Raw genomic sequence first — 27,291 nt, 5'->3', positions numbered from 1 at the left:
CACCATTTAATAGTATCATGGCTGATCAGACATATCTCACATCCACTTTTCATATTCTCCCTGTAACCCTTGATTCACCTACTCATCAAGAATACGTCTATCTATCTATCGATCTCAGCCTTAAATATACACAAGGACTCCACCCCCACAGCTCCCTGCAGCAAACATTCCAAAGTGTCTCAACCTCCGTTCAAACTCCTCCACATCTCAGTTTTAAACTGGTGTCCCTTTATTCTGAGACTATGCCCTCTGGTCGTCTACTTTCCTGAGGGGAAACATTCTTTCAGCATTTACACCATCAAGCCCATTAAGAAACAAACAACAGATTCCCCTTCATAAAACCCAAGAATGAGATTTGGTATACGGGATTTTGCTAAAACTATGGTGTTATAGGGACTGACAAAAGGAAAAGTATATTATGCTGATGTAGTATTTCCCATGGCTGACATGAAATTGATTGAAAAATTCTAATGTGTAGGCTTTGCCCCACATCAATAAAAAATTTAAATAATTTTCTTCCCGTGCATTGGGAAAACTTATTTTCAATTCATAACCAATGCCCGCATCAACTATGAATGTTCTATTCAATTGATCACTTTCAAGCACTTTCTCATTCAACAGAGTAAGCTGGAGGTAAAAAACCTTAAGGCAAACATTTCCTCATTATAGCCAAAATAACAGAGTGGCTGTTTCATCAAACTAACAGAGACAACCAAAAAACGCAGCAAGTGGAAGATTTCTGCTTTGCATAATTTTAAATACTTCTTCTGCAACCTTAGGCATCAATGATGTCTTAACTACTAAACTCTACATTGCAAACTTTGAAAATAAGAAATATATGTGGTGAAGATCTAACTTAATACTTCATGGATTGGCTATCATAATTGCATGTCTTTTTGTCAGCTTAACTGACTACAGCAAACCAAGCCAAAAGTGTTAATCAAAATGGACTGCCCAAGCTCAGTTTAAACATTCAGTCAAGGAATAGCCGCTATTTGGCCCCTTCAGCGTGTTATGCCATTTAATATGATTATGGTTGATCTAATTGCAACCTCAAATCTACATTCCCACATATCCATAGTAACCATCAGCACTTTACTTAGCATGAATCTATCCATGTCTAAAAATATTCAAGGACTTTCTTCTTGAACAGGTGGAGGAAGCAAAGCTTCAAAGACTCTCAATCCTCCATCTGAGAAAGAGTCACTGGACTTGAAATGTTAACTCTAATTTCACTCCACAGATTCTGCCAGACCCACTGAGTTTCTCCAACAATTTCTGCTTAATGGGAAGAGAAAACAATCTCATATCATCTTTGCTTTTGAAGGATGGTCCCTGATTTTTAAACAGGGACCCATAGGTCTAGATTCTCCTGTAAAAAGGATGCATTCTCTTCACATCTACCCTGTAAAGGCCCCTCAGAATGTTATGTTTCTAGCAAGTTGGCTCTTATTTTACTAGTTTACAGCAGATACAAGCTGAGTCTGTCCAACCTTTCCTCATTCAGACATCACACCCATTCCAAACAGGAGGCTGGTAAACCTACATTGAAGTGCTTCCAATGCACTGACATTCTTACATAAATGAGGTCGCCAATACTTTATACAGCACTCCAGATGCAGTCTTACCAGTGCCTGTGTATATGAAGTATAAACTCCCTACTTTTCTATACAATCCCCCTCACAATAAATGATAAACTTCTATTAACTTTCCTGATTAATTGCTGCACCTGCATTCTAATCTTTTACAATTTATGCACTCAGGCACCAGATTTCGCTCTACAAACTTTCACCATTTTGACATTTTTTGTTCTTCTTACCAAGATAGACAATTTCACATTTTCCCACCCAATCCTCTGTTTACCATGATTTGGAGATGCCGGTGTTGGACTGGGGTGTACAAAGTTAAAAATCACACAACACCAGGTTATAGTCCAACAGGTTTAATTGAAAGCACTAGCTTTCGGAGCGTACCACCTGATGAAGGACGCGCTCTGAAAGCTAGTGTGCTTCCAATTAAACCTGTTGGACTATAACCTGGTGTTGTGTGATTTTTAACTCTATTTACCAGATCTCTTCCCCTCACTTAAACGATATTGTTTTGAAATCTTATGTCCTCTTCACAACTTACTTTCCCATTTACCTTTGTATCACCAGCAAACTTGGCAACCATACCTACCATCCAATCATCAAAATAATTGATAAAAATTGTAAACTGTTGAGGTGCCAGCACTGAACCCTGTGGCACACCATTCATTACATTGATTCCTGACGAAGGGCTCATGCCCGAAACGTTGATTCTCCTGCTCCTTGGATGCTGCCTGACCTGCTGGGCTTTTCCAGCAACACATTTTCAGCTCTGATCTCCAGCACCTGCAGTCCTCACTTTCTCCTATTCATTACGTTGTGCCAATCTAAAAAAGACTAGTTACACTCTGCTTCCATCCATGTCAATAAGCTACTGCCTAAACCAGGAACTTTTATTTTTGGCAATAACTTCCAGGATGGAACTTGACTGAATGCCTCTGGAAATCTAACTATCGCACATCCAATTGTACTCTTCATGCAGAGCATGTGTTAGTTCCTCAAAGAACTGCATTGGTTCAACATAATTTCCCTTTCACAAAATCATGCTGGCTCTGCCAAATCACTCTGAACTTATCTAATGGAGCTACTGTAACTATAATGTCATAAAAGTTTGTAAGACTTATCGAAGCTAAGCTAACTGTGAGTTTCCCACTTTCAGTCTCCCACTCTTTTTGAATAGAGGAGATATATTTTCTATTTTCCAATGTGATGGGACGTTCCATGAATTAAGGTATTTTTGGAAAAATAAAACCAAAACATCAACCAGCTCACTAACCACTTCCTTTCAGACCAAGGATGAAACCCATCAGGATCAATCAGCCCACAATGTTGACAATTTACTCAATACCACTTCCCTGGTGATTGCTATGTGTTGGTGTTCCTCCCTCCTTTCCATTTCCTGATTTAATCACTGCTTCGGGGATGTTAATTGTATTGTTTGTAGTGAAATCTGCTGCAAAATACCTGTGCAATTCATTTGCCCCTCCATATTTTCCCTTATTATTTCTCCAGACACACTGTCTACAGGACCAATATTCATTTCATTAAATCCTTTCTTTTTAAAAGTTTTTTTTTAAGATTCCCTACAGTGTGGAAAAGGCCCTTCAGCCCAACAGGTCCACTCCAACCCTCCAAAGAGTAACCCATTCAGACCCATTTCCCTCTGACTAATGCACCTAACACTACGGGCAATTTAGCATGGCCAGTTCACCTGACCTGCACATCTTTGGACTGTGGGAGGAAACCAGAGCACCCGGAGGAAACCCCCGCAGACACAGGGAGAATGTGCAAGCTCCACACAGACAGACAGAGTCGCCCGAGGCCGGAATCAAACCTGGGACCCTGATGCTGTGAGGCAGCAGTGCTAACCACTGAGCCACCATGCCGCCCCTATTTGTAGAATAAGAAACGTCCTGCAAGTTTTCAGCATCTCTCACTTCTGGAGAAATCTCTTATAGCATCATATTCCTAAACCTGTCACAGAAACAGCACTGAAAATAGTAGCAGCAGTTGTCAAGCTAAACTGGGGAGCTTAACTTGACAGATTCAACCAAACCTATGATAAAAGAACTGTCTACCAGTAAGTCAACTTTCCTTCTTACTGATTTAAAATCTTAAATATTTACCACATATTACCAGATGAACATAAGGAAGACCTTTAGTGGCTCAGAAGGTTAGTCACCAATTTCTAATAACATTTAGAGATAAGCAATTTATCTCCGTTCACAGCGTACACGTCGATTCAGTGTACAAAACCAACCCATGTTGTGATGGCATCAGTCACATTTAGGCCCTTTCAGCTCAGGAGGTGAGCCTCAAATTTTCACCTCACAAACACATGTTATACTGACCTTTTAAAGCTAGTGCATGGGATCAAACAGGGGATACAGGCCACCCTGTCAAGAAGATAGATGGGACACACTCACAATGAGTGGACTGGGCACAGCAAATGTGAATGCTTCAACAAAAAATATGAGTTAAGGTGCTCGATTCAAGTTAAAAATCATGACATTCTCCAAATCATCAAATAACTATTCTGCAGTGAGGAAGTTTTGCGTTAAAGGAAGAATCTGTCTGAAAGCTGATGCCTGATATCTAACACTTCATGACAGCAGGCACCAAACACTGGCCTGATGGTCAGAATGATTTATCATAATGCATTTCTGATTAGGTCATGTTATTGAATCAGTAAAAACTGAGACGTTTTTGTTGACAGATTGAAATATCCATCTTACCCTGCGCCCCCCATTAAAACCCTGTGATTACTACAGTACGATTCTGACAGACAATCTCCCATTATTCCCCCCTTCACACTCCAGCTGATCACATGGTTATTGTTCAGGAGGCGTGTACACCACTTCCACAACATCCCAGGAGAGAAAGCTAGCATTCCCCGCCCCCTTTGCAGAAAGGGACCTGGAGATTCTGATGGATGGGATAATGGGGGAGGCTATCCTCTTTCCCTTGGAGTCTCTATGGGGAGGGAGGCATGGCACCAACCACAAGCAGTGTGACCTGAATATGGCCTGGGTTAGTCATTGTACACAGCTGAAAAAATGTTAGTGGTGAAGGAAGAGGTTAATATTCTGTGGTCTGCAAGTGCTTGTGTTACCATCTTCTCTCTGTAACCTCATGACACCACACAGCATTACCACCAAGGTTTATGTAGGACAACTCTCACTACACCATGTAGAATTCCTACGCAATGGCTCTCACACACCTCATCTTCCTGAATTGGAATCCCCTCCTGCCCTCTGCACTTCCTACTCACTCAGGACAGCTCACCATCTCTGGTACTCCTACATCCCCACTAACAGCTCTTCCCTTTGACTCAGGTGTCTCCTCAATCTCATATTCAGGCACAGAGGGCCATGATGGGAGAGATGCAATTAACAATTGGTTCCTCATCCCTATCAGGAGAAAATCCTTGACATGGCTGGGGAATTCAGGAACCACTCAAGAATTTCGAGATTTCCATGCAGGGTTGCCTCTCCAAGCTGCACAGCTCTTGAAGATGCCACACATATCACTGGCATGCTGACACACAGATAGCGCTGGGATCCCAGAGCACTGATAAAAAAAAAAAGGAGGGAGTATCCTCTCCATGTCAAGGCAACTACTAAGCTCTATTCTGCTGTCTTCTTCTATTACCACCTCTGTTAACACATCCTTATTCTGCTGAAGCTTCTAAGCCTATTGCACAACAGATAGCCTGTTTTTCCTTTACAGACCAGGGATGGGACTGAGACACGCAAACTCCGTTCAGAAGAAGTCAGTCCCTCAGCTTCTCCTCCAGTACTTTGGAGTACACCTCCACAAATCTGTTAGAGATTGTACCTGCCTGTACCCTCCAGAATTCAGCTCAAATCAGGTCTCTTTCCAGGTTAGGATTAGGAGCACATTCTGGTGAGAACATCGATGGCACATTTCCACAGCTGGTCAAAGAAAAGGTGTCCCAGGTCACTGACACTCAGAGGGCAGCCAGGCTGCTCAGGGCCAGACCCAAGACAATACGATGGTGACAGCCATTAAAAGCTTTGTTCAGATGCACAGGAGCAGTAGGCAGGTTTGTCTGAGACACTCAGTAAACTAGATTGAAGGTTGAAGGAGTCCAACAACATTATCAACACTATGCCGTGCTACCCTGCTGCAAGGACACAAATCCCAAAACTCTGACTGCAGCAAGTGCGTGACAGTGAAGTGCCTGAACTGAAATGAGAATGTTCAACTGACTATGGCTACAACTCCTGACTCAGCGTAGACCCCATTGAGAAAGTCTGTAGCCTTAGAACTTGCCCTTAAACATTTAGACTAAAATGTAATGTTGAATTATAGAACACATTTGCTGCACATTAGAAAGTAGACAGGCAGGAAGGGTCAGGCCCCGAAAAAAGGGGGAACCCAAGTTATGCAGAAGATAAAACATCTGTTCACACCAAGTGATAACAGAATGCTCTAAGACAATTAGGAACATTTGCCTTAACATCAGTGAATCTGTGTAAACAGGACACAGAGTGATAACATTCACGGTGAGGTCCTGTCAATTATAATGCATTCTTATTACCCCTTGCCAGCTAGGCACACACAGAGGGAAAAACGTCTTTCCTGTTCCAAGTTATAGAGATGTACACCATGAAAATAGATCCTTCAGTGCAACTTGCCCATGCCAACCAGATATCCCAACCCAATCTAGTCCCACCTGCCAGCACCTGGGCCATTTCCCTCCAAACCCTTCCTATTCATGTACCCATTCAAGTGCCTTTTAAATGTTGCAATTGTACGAGCTTCCACACTTCCTCTGGCAGCTCATTCCATACATGTACCACCCTCTGCGTGAAAAAGGTGCCCCACAGGTCTCTTTTATATCTTTCTCCTCTCAGCCTAAACCTATGCCCTCTAGTTCTGGACTCCCCCACCCCAGGGAAAAGACTTTGTCTATTTATACTATGCATGCCCCTCATGATTTTATAAACCTCTATAAGGTCACCCCTTAGCCTCCGACAGTCCAAGGAAAATAGCCCCAGCCTGTTCAGCCTCTCCTTATAGCTCAAATCCTCCACCCTGGCAACATCCTTGGAAATCCCTTTCAAGTTTCACAACATCTTTCCGATAGGAAGGAGACCAGAATTGCACGCAATATTCCAACAGTGGCCTAACCAATGTCCTGTATAGCTGCATCAGGACTTCCCAACTCCTGTACTCAATACTCTGACCAATAAAGGAAAGCATACCAAACGCCTTCTTCACGATCCTATCTACCTGCAACTCCACTTTCAAGGAGCTATGAACCTGCACTCCAAGGTCGCTTTGTTCAGCAACACTCCCTAGGACTTTACCACTAAGTGTACAAGTCCTTCTAAGATTTGCTTTCCCAAAATGCAGCACGTGACATTTATCTGAATTAAACTACCATCTGCCACTTCTCAGCCCATCTGATCAAGATCCCGCTGTAATCTGAAGTAACCCTCTTCACTGTCCACTACTCCTCCAATTTTGGTGTCATCTGCAAACTTACTAATTGTGCCTCTTATGCTCACATCCAAATTTTATATAAATGATGAAAAATAGTGGACCCAGCACCAATCCTTGTGGCACTCCACAGGTCACAGGCCTCCAGTCTGAAAAACAACCTTCCACCACCACCTTCTATCTTCTATCTTTGAGCCAGTTCTGTATCCAAATGGCTAGTTCACCCTGTATTCCATGAGACCTAATTTTGCTAACCAGTCTCTCATGGGGAACCTTGTTGAATAGCATACTAAAGTCCATATAGATCACATCTACTGCTCTGCCCTCATCAATCCTCTTTGTTACTTCTTCAAAAAATAAAGCTCAATCAAGTTTGTTAGAAATGATTTCCCACTCACAAAGCCATGTTGACTATCCCTAATCAGTCCTTGCCTTTCCAAATACATGTACATCCTGTCCCACAGGATTCCCTCCAACAACTTGCCCACCACCGACATCAGGCTCACTGGTCTATAGTTCCCTGGTTTGTCCTTACCACCTTTCTTAAACAGTGGCACTACGTTAGCCAACCTCCAGTCTTCCGGCACCTCACATGTTACTATCAATGATACAAATATCTCAGTAAGAGGTCCAGCAATCACTTCCCTAGCTTCCCACAGAGTTCTAGGATATACCTGATCAGGTCCTGGGGATCTATCCACTTTTGTGTTTCAAGAATCCAGCACTTCCTCCTCTGTAATATGGACATTTTTCAAGATGTCACTATCTATTTCCCTACATTCTATATCTTCCATGTCCTTCTCCACTGCAAATACTGATGCAAAATACTCACTTAGAATCTCCCCTATCTTGGCGGCACAGTGGCTCAGTGGTTAGCATTGCTGCCTCGCAGCACCAGGGCCCCAGGTTCAATTCCAACCTCTGGTAACTGTGTGGAGTTTGCACATTTTCCCCGTGTCTGCGTGGGTTTCCTCCGGGTGCTCCGGTTTCCTCCCACAGTCCAAAGATGTCCAGGTCAGGTGAATTGGCTATGGTAAATTACCCATAGTGTTAAGTGCATTAGTCAGATAGAGAGGAGTCAGGGTGGGTTACTCTTTGGAGGGTCGGTGTGGACTAGTTGGGCCGAAGGGCCTGTTCCCACACTATAGGGAATCGAATAGAATCCTGCAGCACCACACAAAGGCCGCCTTGCTGTTCTTTGAGGGACCCTATTCTTTCCCTAGTTACCATTTTGTCCTTAATACATTTGTAAAATCCCTTTGGATTGTCCTTAACTCTATTTGCCAAAGCTATTCCATGTCCCTTTTTTGCCCACCTGATTTCTCTCTTAGGTATACTCCTACTGCCTTTATACTCTAAGGATTCACTCAATCTATCCTGTCTATACTTGACATATGCTTCCTTCGTTTTCTTAACCAAACCCTCAATTTCTTTAGTCATCCAGCATTCCCTATACCTACCAGCCTTTCCTTTCACTCTAACAGAAATATACTGTCTCTGGATTCTTGTTATCTCATTTCTGAAGGCTTCCCATTTTCCAGCCATCCCTTTACATCTGCCCCAATCAGCTTTTGAAAGTTCTTGCCTAATACGGTCAACATTGGCCTTTCTCCAATTTAGAACTTCCACTTCTAGATCTGGTCTACCCTTTTCCATCACTATTTTAAAACTAATCTCTGACTTGAGTGTTCAAAAGGATATGACAGAGAGAGAAAGTCAAAAGTTTGCCCTCCTTGCAATTTCGTAAAATAAGGGTATCAGACATGCGAGCTGTGCAAGGCCCACCTTACCCTAGTTCCAACCTTCCAGCTCAGCACCATCCACATTACCTGTCCTACCAGCCGATCTTGCTTCCCATGTAACCACTCCACCCTCCTATCACCTTCTCCCCAGCCCCATCCACCTCCCATCTATCTCTCCACCCTGGAGGCTCCCTGCCTTCATTCCTGATGAAGGGCTTTTGCCCAAAACGTCGATTTTCCTGCTCCTCAGATGCTGCCTGACCTGCTGTGCTTTTCCAGCACTACTCTAATCTAGACTCTGATTTTCAACATCTGCAGTCCTCACTTTTGCCTACCTTATGACATCTCCCACTTATTTTAGACTGGTACTTCTTTATAGGAACATATCTCACCAGCAGACACCTAACTCGGCTCGATTTGTTTTTCCCACCTGACGGATAGCTCTAGGCCTGTAGGAGTGATCAGTCAAGTGCACACAGATCTGTCAATTAACTACTTTTCCTTACGAATTATTGTCTTTCACTGTTATCTGATTAATTAAGAACATGCAGTGTTTTTTGTAAACTTCTTGTATAAAGGAAGCCTGTTTGTGACAGTACAGCAGAGTAGTCTGCTAGGGGTCTTGGAGCGCTGACATCCTACTCTCCTGGGTTATTAGAACCTAGTTAGTTTAACTTATAGGTATCAGTCTTATGTTGTAACAGTGATGCTATTGGTAAATAAAGGGGATGACTAAAATTTAACTAAGTTGTCTGTGAGAGGTTTTTTATTCCAGACTACCAAACAGAACGACCTCAGAGACGAACTAAGAGAGGCTTACAGGTTGAGTCCACAAGGGATTCGCTGGGCCATCTCAAATCTGTACTTTAACACCATCACTCCCCGAGTACTGCTCCTCTTTGGTTTTCAGTCATGGCTATTTAGTTGAAGCACATGCCATGTGTTTGCCATGACTCCTGCTGACACTGTTGTAGGGAGATTTTCACATAGCACCATGCTCTATCATAACACTCCTCCTCCTTTGACTGCCCAATGTTGGGAACCTTGAAAAGCAGCTGTAAATGGCAAAGCAGGTCAGTAACAAGGTGGCACATTTTAAAGGTGAGAAGCATGAAGTTTAGGGTGAATTTGAGGAAATGCACTGTTTGGGAGAATGGTTGAGATGAGTACCTCACAACCTTTAAAAAGTACTCAGATGAGCACTTAAAATGTCATAACATACAAGGCTGTGGCTCAAGTGCTGAGATGTGGGACTAATGTAGATTTAGCGCAGTTTTGGTGGTACAGACTTGATTGGCCGAAGGGCCTCTTCTGTGATTCAGAGATGCTGTGAGCCTATACGTCTTCAATGAAGCAGCAATGTGCTAAAAGACAACGCATGTGCCCTTTCCCCATGGTAGCGAAATCTAAAACTAGAAGGCATGGGGACAGGGGAGAGATACGAAAAAGTCGAGGGGGCAATTTTTTCCCCCACACAAAGGGTGGGGTGTGCTTGGAATGGCCTGCCCAAGGTAGTAGTGGAACAAAGTATAATTTTGTCATTTAAGAAAAATTTACACAAATACATGGATGGGATAGGTATGGAGCGATATGCACCAAACGCAGGCAAATGTGACGCATTTAATAGTGAAAACTGGGTGGCATGAGCAAGTTGGGCTGAAGAGCCTGTTTCCGTGCTGTAAACCTCTCAGACTCTGTCAGATATTATGAACATTCAAGAATGGGCAAAGTGAACACTCAAAAACAGAGTTCAGAGATGTGTCCTGCACAGATTCTGGGATGGGTGTGCGCTCCTAGACACAAAGTGACCTGGCAGGAGCAGTGCAATATTAGGTGTCGGTAAGCCTCACAAATACAGTGAAATGCGGAAACGAGCTGTTCTGAGATTGGACTTTCTGACATGGTGAGGTGGATGCTTTGCTAATGCCAAATTCTGTAGATGAAGGATAGTGTCAGTCACTACCCATGGAATGTACAATGACATGATGGTGAAAAGTCTTTTAAGATGGAATTGCTGGAAAAGCCACTGGTGAACTCCATCCACCAGGTAACTGCTCTGCCTTTCACATCAGGAATTAGCACCATCTGGAATCCCAGTCCATGGGAGAATCATAAACTGCACATAAATATGAGGGATATTAGCCACTGATGAGATGCAAATGCATGGAAATAAGGCGATTGCTGCTTACTTATGAGATTCAGAACTTCCCATAGAAACCATAATAGGAATATTGGATGTTTTCTCTCCATGTCAAGTAGCAGATTTTTAAAAGATTCTCACTGTAGGTTCCCACGTTTCTCATCAAGGGCTCAAAGGCTGGGAAAAATTCCACACTATGAGCTGGTCTTTACAATACCAATGGATTTTGCAAGGTCATTTAACCCTGAAACGCTGTGATATCCACCATCACTGCAAATAGCTGTATATTGCCTCTGATAACAAATACAACTTCACAATTTGCACCAACCTTAACACTCAATACAGTAACTTTGATGTAGGAGAATGAAAAATTACAAGACATGATAGCTGCAGAATAAGAGAACAACAGATCTGGAGTACTATGCTGCAAACTAGTAAAGCAGCTGCAAAAACCAATGACTGGAAAACAAATCAGCAGCCACACCAGCGTCTCCAAGCAATCAGTAAACAGCAGTACGCAGTAGCAGCAGCTAGAAGATTCACTATTTAGTGCTAAATTCACAGAATCATGACAGTGTAGAAATACAAGTCTTCCTGCTACACTAAGACATGTTCTACTGTAAATATACTAAAGTGGTCTTAGGAGGGTGAACGGATTCCCTTTCTTGTCACACTCCTGTGCTTGTAACAAAGTCTGGATTTTTTTTAAAAAGTGATATTACATAGATAGGATAAATAAGCAAAGTCTTCTCCCTGGGGTTGGGGAGTCCAGAAACAGAGGGCATAGGTTTAGGGTGAGAGGGGAAAGATATAAAAGAGACCTAAGGGGCAATTTTTCACATAGAAGGTGGTACGTGTATGGAATGAGCTGTCAGAGGAAGTGGTGGAGGCTGGTACAATTGCAACATTTAAGAGGCATTTGGATAGGTATATGAATAGGAAGGGTTTGGAGGGATATGGGCCGGGTGCTGGCAGGTGGGACTAGACTGGGTTGGGATATCAGGTTGGCATGGACGGGTTGGATTGAAGGGTCTGTTTCCATGCTGTACATCTCTATGACTAGATTATTTCTGAAACTGAGCTATACACAAGTCAGCCAAGTTCTTTAATTAATCTAAATAAATAGTTTATTACAAACAAAACTCACTAATAGGAAAATATAAAAGATTATTAACTAATGGTTTAAACTGCGTAAATATACAGAACTACGTTTCTTGCCCAAAAAAAACCACACATATATACACAGAACCACCAATCTGAGAATAAAAACGCTGCAGTATCTCTTAAAAATATTCTGGCTAATTAACGGTTAAATTATTCATAGTCAATTTGCATACAAGCTTTTGGGACAATGGGTCTTGCTGTCAGTTTTAGCTTGCTAAAGTGGTTTTTCTGGAGATTGTGGTACAGATTTAAATACTCCCTTCAGAAACAGGAATAGACTATTCAGCCCCCTCAATCTTATTCTTCCATTCAGTTACATCATGTCTGATCTGAGGCCTAACTCCATATACCAGACTTTGGCCCTTAATGCCTTTGCTTAACAAAAATTTCTCTCAAATTTAAAAGCAAACATTGATCCTGCATCCACTGCCATTTGTGGAAAAGCATTCCAAACATCTAATCACCTTTTATATATAAAAGTGCTTCCTAACATCTCTTTTCATCAGACTATGCCCATAAGTTCTAGAATCCTCAATCAGTGGATATATGCTCTCTGTCTCTGTCTCTCCCCTTACTCTGTCTTTTCCTATCAATATCTTGTAAACTTTGATCAGATTACCCCTTCCTAAATTCTACACAAAGGCCTAATTTGTATTATCTTTTATCATAACTTAACCCCTGAAGTCCAGGTAACATTCTTGTAAATCTACATTGTACTCCCTCCAAGGCCAATATATCCTTCCTAAGGAGTACTGCCCATATCTGCTCACAGTAATCCAAGTGCGGATCTAACCAGAATTTTCTATAACTGCCACATAACTTCTGCTTCCGTATACTGTAATCCTCTAGGTATAAGGTTTATTAGCTTTTGAGTATTTTCCACACCTGTTTGTAACATTTAAATGATCTATGTACCTAAACACCCAAGTCTTTTTGGAACTCTACTGCATTTAACTTCATATCATCTGGAATGATCTAACCTTTTTCAGTCTTGCTTACATTGAACTCCATCTGCCACAGTTTTGGCAATTCACTTTGTCTATTAACATCCCTTTGTAATTTTATGCTACCAGTTATACTATCTACAGTGCTGCCTAACTTAGTCTCCTCAGCAAATTTAGTGATGTGGCTTTCCATGTTATTATCTAAGCTGTTAACAAATAATGTAAATAATTGTGGACTTCACACAGATGCTTGTGGGATACCACTGGTCACATCTTTCCAATTGGAGTACCTGCCCATTATCCCTACTTTCTGTCACTTACCACTCACCCAATTTCCCAGTCATGCTAGTAATCTTCACATGTGGTAAAGATGACTTCCAGTCACAGTCACACTTTGATAAGAAGGATTTCCAAAAACAGAGAGGGGGCAAAGGTAGTTGGTCCAAGCTTGAGCTCTTTGAAAATGCAATTGTTTTCCCTTCTTTGCTTTGCAGAGTGTTCTTTCCAAAAGGTTTGAGACAAATATATTTCTAGTCAATGATATTCTATAATAATGTTTCATATTTTGAAAAAAAACAAATTTTCATTAAAAATAGTGTTCCAAGTGAGAGCTCAGACTTGCCTGATTTATTGTATAAAATATGCAACAATGCAAGTTTTGCTTAGCTTCCTGATGCTGTACTTGGTCAAATGCTGCCTTGATGTCAAGGACAGTCACTCTCCTCTTACCTCTGGAGTTAACTCTTTTGTCCATTTTTAGTTGAAAGTCAAAATGAGATCAGGAACTGAGTGGTCCCAGCAAAAACAAAATTAGGTCAGTGAGTGACCAGGTTGTTGCATTGCAAATGATCCTCTTTAGCAGTTTCAATGACTCTTCTAATACTTTACTCATGGAGAGTAAACCAATAGGGCGGAAATTGGCCAGGTTGGATTTATCCTTCGTTTTGTGTCCAGGACATACCTGTGCAATTCTCCACATTTTTAGATAGGTTCTAGTGTTGTAGCTGTAGTGGAACACCTTGGCTATGGGTAAAGTTAGTTCTGGAGCTCAAGTCATCAATGATGTTACTGGAATGTTCCAGAGCCCAAAGCCTTTGCAGCACCAAGCTGTTTGAGGCATCACTTAATATCATTGGCTCAGTACGGTCGACACTTCTATAATGCATGTTTCTTCAACGCGAATTGGCTTTAACTCTTTTGAAGAATTTAGAACGCTATTTGTAGAATGCAAACTTTCCTTAAATGAATTGGCTCTAACGTGATTCCAGTCCCATTAGTTTAAATGGCATGGCTATTGCATAATTTCTTATAACTCGAGATTGCATGAGAACTGACAGCAGTTAGCATTACTACCTAACAGTACCAGGGCAATGGGCTCAATTCCAACCTTGGGTGACTGTGTGTGGAGTTTTCACACTCTCCTCGTGTCAGCATGGGTTTCCACAGGTTAGCTGGACTGGCCATGCTAAATTGTCCATAGTGTCCAGGGATGCGTACACTAGGTGGATCAGCCATGAAAAATGTAGGGTTACAGGGAGAGTGCGTGTGCGTTGAGAGAGAGATGCTCTTCGGAGGGTTGATATAGATTCGACTGGCTGAATAGCCTAATTCCACTCTGTAGGGATTCTATTAACCAAATGTAGATGCCTTAGTCTCTGTAGCTAGGCTAACAACAGTTGGAAATATAACATTGCAGGGTTTCTCTCCATTAATTACAGCAGAAATGCCATAGAAAGACACACCGTAAACAACAACTTGTGCATGCGTGTGTATATATAGTGTACCTTTAAATGTAATAAAACATTCCAAATGACTCAACTTTATAATTCCTCCATAGTAAAGCCTTTTAAGCTATGAATCATGAGTTTTGGTTATGAGTGTTCTCATTTTACAACAGATTTTATTGACACTATTACCATTACACATCAGATTTACATGTGTCTATGTCATTTCCATGGTAGTCAAATATTCAATGCCTACAGCACATAAACAGTGTACAAATCCCACAAAACATTTTTAAGTGGTGTTTACTGCTACAGGAACTGGCATCATACACTTGTGGCATTTAAGATCCTTGTAGTTACTCAAACAGTGGCATTACGCATGGAATTTAAGCAAACACAAAACCAATGAAAGTTACAAAGGCTATATAGAAGAAGTTCTACCAGTGGAAGCTTTTCCTACACTGGAAATATGGTGGATGCTTAAGGTAAAGATTAATCAAAAGACTGAAATGTATGTATTTTGAGGTAAAAATCAAATTTGCCACGTTGATTCATTGTGCACAGAGCTTTGAAAGTGGCAGATTAGGTAGAGCAAGCAGTAAGTAAAGAACACAGTATCCTTGGCTTTATCAATTAGGGCAGCAAATACAAAGAGCAAGGAGGTGATGTTCAACTTCTATAGAACACACAGTAGATCTCAGCTGGAGCATTGTGTACTGTTCTAGGCACCATATTAGTAAAAGGATGTGAGCACATCGGAAAGAGTACAGAAGCAGTTAAAAGGATGGTTCCAGGGACAAGGAACTTATTTTACAAAGATACATTAACTTTTCTCCTCAAAGAAAAAAACCTAAGGGGACATCTGATGGGAGTTTTCCAAATCAAGAATGGGCTGGAGAGACTAGATAGGGACAAATTATTCCCACTCATAGATGGGACAAGAACAAGATGGCATCGATTTAAAGTGATCTGCAAAAGAAGAGCAAAGTGAGGAAAGACTTTATCCACTCAGCATGTGGCTAGGGTATAGAATGTACTGCATGGAAGTGAGGTGGAGGCATGCTCAACTGAGCATTCAAGAGGGCACTGAAATTATCTGTGCAAAATATTGTGAAAAGTAACGTACAAGGTATGGAGAAAAAACAGGAGACTGGCTCTAACTAATGATGCTTATTTAATGAGCCAGTGTAGGCATAATGGGCCAAATGACCTCCATGTGCGCTCTAACACTTCAGAGATTCTGAAAGTTCTCAATGTTTTGAGTTGTAATCAGAGGTCTTTGAAAGCAGTGTGTAGCAATTAAGTTATTCACCAACACTTAGCCTTCCATGTCTCTAACTAGTTTTGCACATCATTAATTTTACACATGCATTAGTTGCGAGGCAGAATGCAACTTTCAGGATATTACCACACTCGTAATCGTGCCAATATTTCAAAGAGCTCAGCACAACAGTAAAACATCATCTTGTGAATGTAATGGACTAGGCAAGTTCAAAATGTGACTTCACAAGCTTGTAGTGAAACAATGGCAGAAATAAAACAAAAACACAAACTAGCAAAGCAATCGGTACCACAGATTGGACAGAATCTTGGATTAATGCCCACAGAAGTACCCAGTACTCTCTGGGGTTTTGGAAGGAGGAGGTGTCAAAGTAGGATCAGAAATCCTGACAAGTGAAATTATGCTACACCATTCTTGTACATCTCTGACCCACCAATCACACAGCACATTCTGAAGGAAGTGGACCACACAGACAAAGGTGGCGATCTCAAGAGTTGATTCACAATTCATTCAGGGTCATGACATTACAGCATGGACACAGTTGGGTTGTTATAACTGGATTCAGATACCTCAGCCCCAAGAAAGAAGAAAGAAAAGTAACAACACTAAACCCAATTCCTATTCACTGCCAATGCAGACTTTGAATCTCTTACACACTCAGCTGAGAACAACACTGGAATCTGTTGCAAACTCCTCTGGGCTGAAATAAAATACTGACAACTGTTCATCTTATATGATAATATTGAAATCAGAGATCTGCTGACATCTGTGGAGCCAAACCCCAGCAGTTGTCCAAGGTCTCAGGTATTCTAATGGCCAGAGAGAAGTCCATACTGGAGTTGCATGCTGGGACCAAGCTGAATCCCTGACTCCTCACCCCCACAACTACCCAACTGGTGGCCTAAGCCTCTCACCCACCTGGCACCTAACCCTACACTTGCCTTACATACATAACCTTTCACAGAAGTTGTCAAAGTAGCTGGCTATACTGTAGACATTAAAAATCACATAACACAAAAACTGCGCAAAAGGTGGCGTGGTTTCTACCAGGTACTTCCCCACTACTGAAATTGTGGATTACTGGACAGATTCACAACATCAGGTGTCCATTCAGGAGGCTCTAGTGCACAATTCATCTAAAGCAGGGCCTCTTAAAGTGGGGGTAAGGAACCAAGAGAGTGATTGTCACCACAGAGCTCTGAAGGAGTTATAAATAACTGCATCCCACATTAACATTAGACCCTTCCCTTCCTCCCAACCTCTCAGCTCTCACATGGGGCGGACAACAATTTTCAAGCCTCAAAATATAATCCTAGTGGGAAAAAGTTTCAGAAGCACTGATCAAAAGTACCCTGATTGGATTACCTGGGCCTACACTTTTAGAAGAAGCAGGAATGGAGGAAAGTTGGAAAGAATACATTGCATCAAGCTTTGTTTCACTGAGGCTGTGAAATTCCACTGATGGTAAGTGACATGAAAAATGTGAGCGTAAATATAAAGTGCAATTCAATGCAGGTTTAAACTGAAAAACTAAAAAATGTTGGAAATTTAGATTTTGCTGCTAACACATAGGGAGTATGAATCTTAACTAATTTTCACTCAAAGAGTTGCAGTTTAAAAACATATTTAAATTGCTCATCAATATAGATGGTCAATGCATTCCTAAGTCTAGTTAAAAACAACTAGCATTATAAGTCACTATTGAAAATGTCCCAAAACCCAAATAAGACCTTTGGTACAAAGTTAAATATTGCCTGCTAGGCAATTTTCCTGCAATATGGTCTGAACACTTATTCCTGAAATTTCCAAAAATTAAAGAGAAATACACACCAGACGAATGAATATAAACATATGTACATTTATTTATTTCAGCAAAAATTTGTTTTTCTAAGCTTATGCTTTTAATCAGGTATAAAAATGGTAGTCTCCAGTTGGTCACAAACGACGGGTGACCTATACTCAAAGCTCAACCAGTACCAGCAGAACAGGCCAATTAAACACTATTGGCAAAACTCTAGCGTGGGGCTCAAGAAAGGTTCTGCAGAGAAAGGATACAAGGGTTTCTAAGGTAAAACTTACAGATTCATCATTTAACTTATTGACTTCTTTGTGTTTATCATGCTACAATGTAATTTCTAATCATAAATAAAAGAATTACTCACAAGCAACACAACTATTGGAAGAAGTTTGACCAAAAATGTCTTATTAATTTGCATGGCTTGGTTTGCAGTACTTTCTGATTAATGAACGATTAAATGAAACAAATCAGTCCCACGATTCCTGAGACAGCGTCCATACCAATCTATCAATTAAATACCTGTGCAAGGATTCAGCTACCAACAGAACAGCTCAGGCATTTTTCTTTTCCCTTGCCTGCAAACACGGAGGCCAATTATAATGTTTTACCATATCTCTGGCTGTAATTACAGAGGAACCTCAATTATCCAACATTCGATTGTGGGCGGCACGGTGGCACAGTGGTTAGCACTGCTGCCTCACAGCGCCAGAGACCCGGGTTCAATTCCCGACTCAGGTGACTGACTGCGTGGAGTTTGCACATTCTCCCCGCGTCTGCGTGGGTTCCCTCCGGGTGGTCCGGTTTCCTCCTACAGTCAAAAGATGTGCGGGGCAGGTGAATTGGCCATGCTAAATTGCCTGTAGTGTTAGGTTAAAGAGGTAAATGTAGGGGTATGGGTGGGTTGCGCTTCGGCGGGTCAGCGTGGACTTGTTGGGCCGAAGGGCCTGTTTCCACACTGTAAGTAATCTAATCTAATCGATTAACCGAATATCGGATTATCCGGCAAGAACACATGGTCCCAATGCTTGGCTAAACTATGTTATCCAGCTTTCGATTATCCAGAATTCAATTAACTGAACGAAATACTTCCCACCCATGTTCTTCAGATAATCAAGGTTCCTCTGTAGCCATCTCAACAGAGTGCCTGGAACCCAAGATTGCATGACTCAGGACCAGACAAAGCATTTCTTCAAAGTCATCAAGGAATAACTCTTTGAGGACCAGATGTTTACAAATGCCATTTTAAATGCAAGTTATGAAACTCAACCACAGTGGTTTTGGACTATTCCAAGTTTATAATTTTGGTTTACCTCATGACTCTCCTCCACGTCAACATCGCCATCATTGTCATCATCCATCTGCTTGTGTATCATTCGAATAGCCTCAAGACAGTGTCGATCATCCTCATTCAGGCATGCTGGGTTCAAAGTAGTGCAGTTATCTACAAGTGTAAGGATTAGACATAAGAATGTGATCTGCAGGTTATATATACACAGAACAACCTCGACTATTCGAACATCAATTATCTGAATTTCTAATTATCCGAACAAGATCTCAAGGTCTCGTAAAAATGCTACCCATTATCCAAAATATCCGTTACCCGAACTCAGTTATCCTAACAAAATACTCCCCGCCCGTCTCATTTGGATAATCAAGGTTGTTCTGTAATCCAATCACCCATTTTCCATAAGGAGTCAACACTACATTGAGCCTTCTGTTAAATGAGGCGATGTAATGGGATGAGAGGAATCAAGACAAGGGCCCATAGACACAATTCAGTTCACATTTTGAAGTAATCTATTCCATTCTGCTATTTTAATTATAAACATTCATGTTCACGTTGATAATTACCAGCTTATTAAAAAATTTGCCACATTGTGATCACACCTTTCTCTTCAGTGCTGCAATTGGTGTGGGAAGGTATGATACAAGCACAATATGGTTTCAAAGGTAGTCACCATTATAGTAATAAACAGACATTGTCACAATGGAAAATGTTGATGCGCACATTTATCAACCACAGTGTGGCGGATTCTCATCTCCCCTCTGAAACAACTGGCAAGCCACTCAGCTGTATTCAATACCATAACACAAAGTTTAAAAATAAAACCTGAGAAACCACTCAGCGGGGGCCGAAGTATCAGATTCGAGCAAGTTAAAAGCTAGAACCTCCAAATTCTCCCTCACTAATATCTGAGAATCTATAAACTTGGAACAAGAGAATCAGCCACTTGGCCCTTCAAGTCTCATCCACCATTCAATAAGATCATGGTTGGTCAGATTTTAATCCCAATTCTGGATACCGGAGATATTCTTTCATCCCTTTGGTGATCAATAATCTATCTACAAAAAAAAACTGTGGATGCTGGAAATCAGAAAAAAAAAACAAATTGCTGGATAAAGCTCAGCTGGTCTGGCAGCATTTATGGAGAGAAATCAGAGTTAGCGTTCCAGGTTCAAAGATCCTTCCTTAAAACTGATGGTAGTGAGGAAAAATGTTTTTATGCAGAAGATAAGGTGGGAAGTGAGGGGATAAGAGTAAATGAGAGTGAAGATACAGCCTAAGGAGAGAGAGGGGCAGACAGAAAACAAAGGAGTGGACAACAGTCAGTTTAGGAGAACAAATAACTGTAATGGGGACTATTAGAGGCTAACAATAGGTTGTCTGTAATAACTGACCATGTGAAAACAAGGCCTGGTGTGTGGAAATTCTGGTAAGGACATGGGAGGAGGCGCCTCAAGTTCTGAAATTATTGAACCCGATATTGAGTTTAGAAGGCTGTAGGAGTTCCCAAGTTGAAAATGAGGTGCTGTTCCAGCTTGCACTGAGCTTCGCTATAGTACTGCAGCAAGCCTGAGACAGAGATGTTGGCCAGGGAACAGGGTGGTGCATTAAACTGGCTGGCAACTGGAAGCTCAGGGTCCTTTCTGCAGACAGACTGTAGGTATTCTGTGAAGCAGTCCCCAATGTAGAGGGGAATACATTGTGAGCAGCAAATGCAGTAGGCTAGATTCAGTGAACTGCAGGTAAAGTTCTGCTTCACCTGGAAGGCATTTGAGCTCTTGGATACGGAGGAGGGAGGAGGCAAATAGGCAAGTGGTTGCAGCAGAATGTGCCGTGGGCTAAGAGGGGGGGGATGTTAGGAATGAAAGATGAGTGGACCAGGGTATCCAGGAGGGAGTGGTCCCTGCAGAAGGCTGTCAAGGGAGGGGAGAGGAACGTGTGTCTAGTGGTGGCATCCCACTGGATGTGATGGAAATGGCAGCTAATGATTCTCTGAAGGTGAATGCTGGTGGGATTGTGGGTGAGGTCAAGGAGGATCCTATCGCTCTTGTGGGAAAGAGAGGGAGTGAAGGCTGAAGTACGGCAGATAGGTTGGACCTGGCAGAGGGCCCTGTCAGCTATGAGCTGACTCTGCCTTAAACAGATTTAAAAGGTTCTGCATCCACTGCCATTTCAGTAAGGAAACTTCAAACAGTCAAACCCTCAGTGTAAAAACGTGCAAAATTAGGACAATACTCACAGATGAGTCAAGTAACAGTCTGACACAATCACACCCTCAGAATCATACCTTCAGCCAATCAGACAGACTCCTCCTCCACCGTCTCTAGATATGTTCTGACTGTCTGACTACACAGTCCTAACAGTGATAGCAATACAGTGGTATCAACTTGAGGCATTGGCCATGGGAGATCTCAATGTTGACTCAGAACCCAATGTAGATTAGATTACTTACAGCGTGTAAACAGGCCCTTTGGCCCAACAAGTCCACACCAACCCACCGAAGGGCAACCCACCCAGACCCATTCCCCTAACACTGCGGGCAATTTAGCATGGCCAATTCACCTAACCTGCACATTTTTGGACTGTGGGAGGAAACCGGAGCACCTGGAGGAAACCCACGCAGACATGGGAAGAATGTGCAAACTCCACACAGAGAGTCGCCTGAGGTGGGAATTGAACCCAGGTCTCTAGTGCTGTGAGGCAGTAGTGCTAACCACTGTGCCACCGTGCCGCCCCATGTCGTCTCACTGCATCAGGTCAAACATGGAAAAGGAGACCTGTGCATTTCCAATTCCTTCAGCTGTTGAAACAAGTTGGATAACCCCTGTTTAGGCAGAGAAGGCACTCCGGCCAGGGAATCCAAAGTCAATCACCGAGTGCTGAAATGTTTATCTTAATTTGGACAAGCAGAATGGTGGGCCAGCTCAGAATTCTATGCCGCCAGCCACCAAACTGACACTCCTATACCAGTCCACCCTGGGCTCATTTTTAAAAAGCTGATTATAGTCAACGGTCAGTGGTCAACTCAAATTTTCCACTCATCCTCCCGATGCCTGGGTGAATTGGGGAATAGCATCGCTCCCATGAAGTGATCTCCCAGTAACACCCAGGTGGCCAGTGTTTCAGACAGACTTTCAGGCTGTCCCCCTACAATATACCTGGCGATAAATGCAGCAGAACCAATCCTTGGAGAACCTCCCCTCCAAAATGGTAACTGAATCTTCTAAGGCCATTTCTTATTTTAAGGAACGTACATTCCTTAGATGCATAAGAATTTCTGTTTTGAACAGGATTAGGGAGGTGAACTTTCATTGTCAGAGTGAGCAATAGCCAGCAAATAGTGAGGACTGCAGATGCTGGAGAAGTCAGAGTTGATAAAGTGTGATGCTAGAAAGAGCGCAGCAGGTCAGGCAGCATCTGAGGAGCAAGAGAGTCGACGTTTCAAGCTTAACCCTTCATCAGGACTGCAAAAGCAAGGCTGGAGAGAGAAAGAGTTTTTTTCTACTTGTGTATCCTGCCTTGATGAAACAGATTAACCTGATTAACGTTCTATCTCAACTCCTTAACAATATAATCAAAGCAAATTGGAAAACAGCGGTCCCTCAATTAGCAATCAATACGTTCCTAAAAACAATTTGGTGCAAAATTACGAACTGTGCCAACAAAAACCACTTTGCCATAAGAAGACATGCAAATAAAGGTGGAGTTATGCTCCTGAGTCTAATTTTTTGATCAAAAACTACTGACTGTTTGAACTTAACCAGCTCACAAGTTCCTTTGCTTACTTACACACTACTTCCCTCCTCCCACTTGCCACTTCCTACGATTCTCTTGTATGTCACTTCCTTCCCCTGACCTACCCACATGTCACTGCTCTCTCAGCCTTTGCTCACTGCTAATCTTCCAGCTCACTACTCCCTATCCCTCATCCCCTCCTTTTTTCTCACCAAACGTCTTCCAAACCTTCACCCACAGCAAGGAATCAGAAGAGAGGCAGGCGACCAGACAGCAAGCAGAAAAGGGAAATATGAGTTTTTTTTAAATAGTTAAGCATGCATAGTAACAGTGCTAAAATGAAAACACAGCTAATGATATTCAGGGAATTTCCCTAATTTACAAAGCACACTAAAATAAAGCACCAAACCATGCTTTAAAACAGTCAATACCTATAGACAGCAACCATTGCAGAATTTTGAAAAATGATTTAAACAATATCTTGAAACGATTTTTGATGCTTGCTGAACTAGCACTACTTGAGACAGGCTGCCAAAATTAATTCTACATCAAATTCTTACAGGGATAAATCTCGCAGATCCAAACACTTGTCTCCAAAGTAATAGAACAGTATTCGCATCCAACTCTCAGCCCTCCTGAAGAAACGTAGTTTGTGCAGTAGATAACATAAGCTGGATTTTCAGGGCAGCAGGGTTTCCGTTTCCAACATCTAAAGTATTGGCACCAATCTAGTGCCTAGAAGATGCAGTGGATCTACAGTCCAGAGTATGAACCAATCTCTCCCCTTTCTCCTCGATTGAGGGGCTGGAGGCTAAGGGACCAGATGCAAAGGGCCAGGGGCTAAACCTTTTATTGTATTTTTGGGATGCCCACAGCCAGCACCCAATGTTAACAAGAGGTGCATACTCCCTAATGTTTTTGCCCATGATTGTGAATCCTTTCCACTTAACTGAAAATTGAGGTTGGGTGATAAACAGCCCTGAAGCAGTCATTAATTGGCCACTTGAAGGGTTTCAAGTGGGGAAACGACAAAGACAGAGACCAGCCAGCTTAGGCCTCACCCACTGAAAAGTTGAGGAGAGGTCAGAGTGGGCAGGCCACACAGGAAATTCTGAGCATCTTCCCTCACATGCAAACCCATCAGGATGGGGACACTGATATTTTGCCCATTGTGCCTTGAAATTCACATACAGATTTAAGGATCCTCCTACTTCTGCGATGACACTTTAATGAATTCACTCTACACAAGCCAGGTGGAAGCGCAAGTTGAACTGAGGCAGGAGATCAGGCCTACCCATCCAAATGTTTTTTAAATGTTGTAATTGTACCAGCTTCCATCACGTCTTCCGACAGCCCATTCCACACATGCACCATCCTCTGTGTGAAAAAGCTGCTCCTTAGGTCTCTTATATCTTTACCCTCTCATCCTAAATCTGTGCCCTCTAGTTCTGGACTCCCCCAACCCAGGGAAAATATCTTGTCTATTTATCCTATCCATGCCACTCGTGCTTTTATAAACCTCTATAAGGTCACCCCTCAGCCTCTGACATTTTAAGGAAAAAAGCCCAAGCCTATTCAACATCTCCCTATAGCTCAAATCCTCCAACCCTGACAACATCCTTGTAAATCTTTTCTGAACCCTTTCAAGTTTCACAACATCCTTCCGATAGGAGGGAGACCAGAATTGCACACAATATTTCAAAGGTGGCCTAACCAATGTCCTGTACAGCCACAACATGACCTCCCAACTCCTGTACTCAATACTCTGACCAATAAAGGAAAGCATACCAAACGCCTTCTTCACTATCCTATCTACCTGTGACTCCACTTTCAAGGAGCTATGAACCTGCACTCCAAGGTCCCTTTGTTCAGTAATACTCCCTAGGACCTTACCATTTAGTGTACAAGTCCTGCTAAGATTTGCTTTCCCAAAATGCAGCACCTCACATTTATCTAAATTAAACTCCATCTGCCACTTTTCAGCCCATTGGCTCATCTGATCAAGATTCTGTTATAATCCAAGGTAATTTTGGTGTCATCTGCAAACTTACTAACTGCACCTCTTAACCTCACATTCAAATCATACTGAAGTGTGGTGCATAATCAGGAAACAGTACACTGTACTCCAAACTTCCATTTATTTTTAAATGAAAATATTCTTGGAGTTAAATTAAATTTGCACAATTGAGCAAAAATATGTAAGGCATTACAAATTTTGAAGGTACTGTTCAAAATTAAACTATGTTTCACATTCTATTACAACACTCTTAATGAAAATAATACCAATATGTTTCATCACTCTGCTCATTCAGTGAGTATCACTTACTGTGTCACTCTCATCACAGGAATCATTGGCAATTTAATTAACCAGAAGCAATGGCAATGTACAACACTCCTCCATCTAATGCACAAGGGAAACACATTAGCCCACTGAAACGATTTTCTCCTGATAATTCAAAGTTGAATTTTTGTTCTAATGAATGTATATTATTCAATAAGTTGAATTAGCCAATATAAACAATAGCAAAGTGAGAATCCAATGCTCATGGGGATTTTAATAGTTGGATAAGATGGCTATATGAAAATTCAAATCCTTCACACTACAAACAATTACGAGCATTAATCACAAAAGCTAACAACCTGATACAGTCTCAAATTAAACATGACAATTAAATTCCAAAGTAAAAGCAGAAATTGTTAGAAAAGCTCAGCAGGTCTGGCAGCATCTGTGGAGGGAAATCAGAGTTAACATTTCAGGTCTGAGGAAGGGTCATTGGACCTGAAAAGTTAACTCAGATTTCTCTCCACAGATGCTGCCAGACCTGCTGAGCTTTTCCAGCAATTCCTATCCTTGTTTCTGATTTCTAGCATCCGCAGTTCTTTCAGTTTTTATGATAATTAAATTTAAGTCGACAAGTAATGATTTAGATGCAGCGATGAAATTTTCAGATGTAAAATTGATTTCCGTTCTGCCTTCTCTGTTCTTAACAGTTCTAAAAGTCTGATAATTCACCCGAGTGAAAGCATGGATCAAGGCTTCCCAAAGAGGGGTCAAGGGGTTTGCAAGACATTTATTGGTTACTTTCTATTTTGCATTCTCGAGTAAGTCTTCTCTAATTTTCAGGACTAATTAACAGGAGAAATCTGGGCTTCGACTCCGGCTCAGCACAACAGCAGTGAAGTAATGGAGTTGAAAATGTGTTGCTGGAAAAGCGCAGCAGGTCAGGCAGCATCCAAGGAGCAGGAGAATCGACGTTTTGGGCATGAGTCCTTCTTCAGGATTCTCCTGCTCCTTGGATGCTGCCTGACCTGCTGCGCTTTTCCAGCAACACATTTTCAGCTCTGATCTCCAGCATCTACAGTCCTCACTTTCTCCTAAAGTAATGGAGTACTGAGTATGTGGCAATAAAGTGCAAGGATTATTATAGCAACATAGTGGTACAGAAGGATAGGACAGCTGGTCGGCGAGTGGGAAGACAGGCAAGTGAATGTTGGTCAAGAAACAACAGCTTTTCCTTGTGAATAAAAAGCAAGTTTTTGGACTTGCTAGAAAAGCAAAACATAAACAGAAAATGGAGAGAAGATCAGACTCTTCAAGATATGAATTTACCAACAAAATGGCAAGATACTATCGTAGTATACTATGGATGAAGATCATATAAAAATGAACCAAACTAGGGGAGGGGGAAAAGAAGGAACCAGAAACAAAACACAGGAAATTATATCCTTCACAACTTATGTCGGAAAAACGCTGGTTTAGCCAGAGAGCCAACCTCAGAATAGGAAGCGCAACAAGAGAAATTAAGGAAATATATTAATGAGTATGCGAATAGTTAAGGGTAGGGGTGAGCAGACATTACACCTGGAGTACAAGAGATGACAGAACAGCATCCCTATACATTGTAGCAATATTCCATTGTTATGCATACAACAAAGTTTAGCAGAAGAGAGAAAGCTGAATTTTTTGAATGCAGTTTTAGTAATGGGTTATCAGTGAGATTAAGAGAAAGTGAGGACTGCAGATGTTGGAGATCAGAGTGGAGAGTGTGGTGCTGAAAAAGTACAACAGGTCAGGCAGCATCCCAGGAGCAGGGGAATCGATGTTTCGGGCATAAGCCCTTCATCAGAAATTAGGCTTGTGGGCCGGGCGGCTGAGAGATAAATGGGAGGGGAATGTGGAAGGTAGCTGGGAATGCGATAGGTAGATGAAGGTGAGGCGGAAGGTGATAGGTCGGAGAGGAAGGTGGACCAGAGAGATGGGAAAGGCGATGGACAGGTCAAGAGGGTGGTGCCGAGTTGGAAGCTTGGGACTGGGATAAGGTGGGGAGAGGAAATGAGGAAACTGGTGAAATCCACATTAATCCCGTGTGGTTGCAGTGTCCCATGGCGGAAGATGAGGTGTTCTTCCTCCAGGCATCAGGC

At 42.0% G+C, this 27,291-nt stretch overlaps 1 protein-coding gene across 3 annotated transcripts in view; it reads right to left on the bottom strand.

Moving 5' to 3' along the window:
- The window catches only part of stim2b (stromal interaction molecule 2b), a 144,157-nt gene that overhangs the window by 96,734 nt on the left and 20,132 nt on the right, over positions 1–27,291 (bottom strand). For all 3 annotated transcript variants that reach the window (XM_087987005.1, XM_087986995.1, XM_087987008.1), the window contains one exon: positions 19,160–19,290. In XM_087987005.1, the coding sequence (XP_087843131.1) occupies positions 19,160–19,222 (63 nt within the window). In that variant the 5' untranslated portion in view covers positions 19,223–19,290. The remainder of the gene's footprint in view (positions 1–19,159; positions 19,291–27,291) is intronic.

Source organism: Chiloscyllium plagiosum, unplaced genomic scaffold (genome assembly GCF_037043375.1).
Source record: "Chiloscyllium plagiosum isolate Xiang-an unplaced genomic scaffold, Cpla_swu_hap1 HiC_scaffold_1, whole genome shotgun sequence".
Taxonomy (NCBI): domain Eukaryota; kingdom Metazoa; phylum Chordata; class Chondrichthyes; order Orectolobiformes; family Hemiscylliidae; genus Chiloscyllium; species Chiloscyllium plagiosum.
Note: the sequence above shows the minus strand (reverse complement) of the source record. Positions and strands in the feature narration are given on the sequence as shown.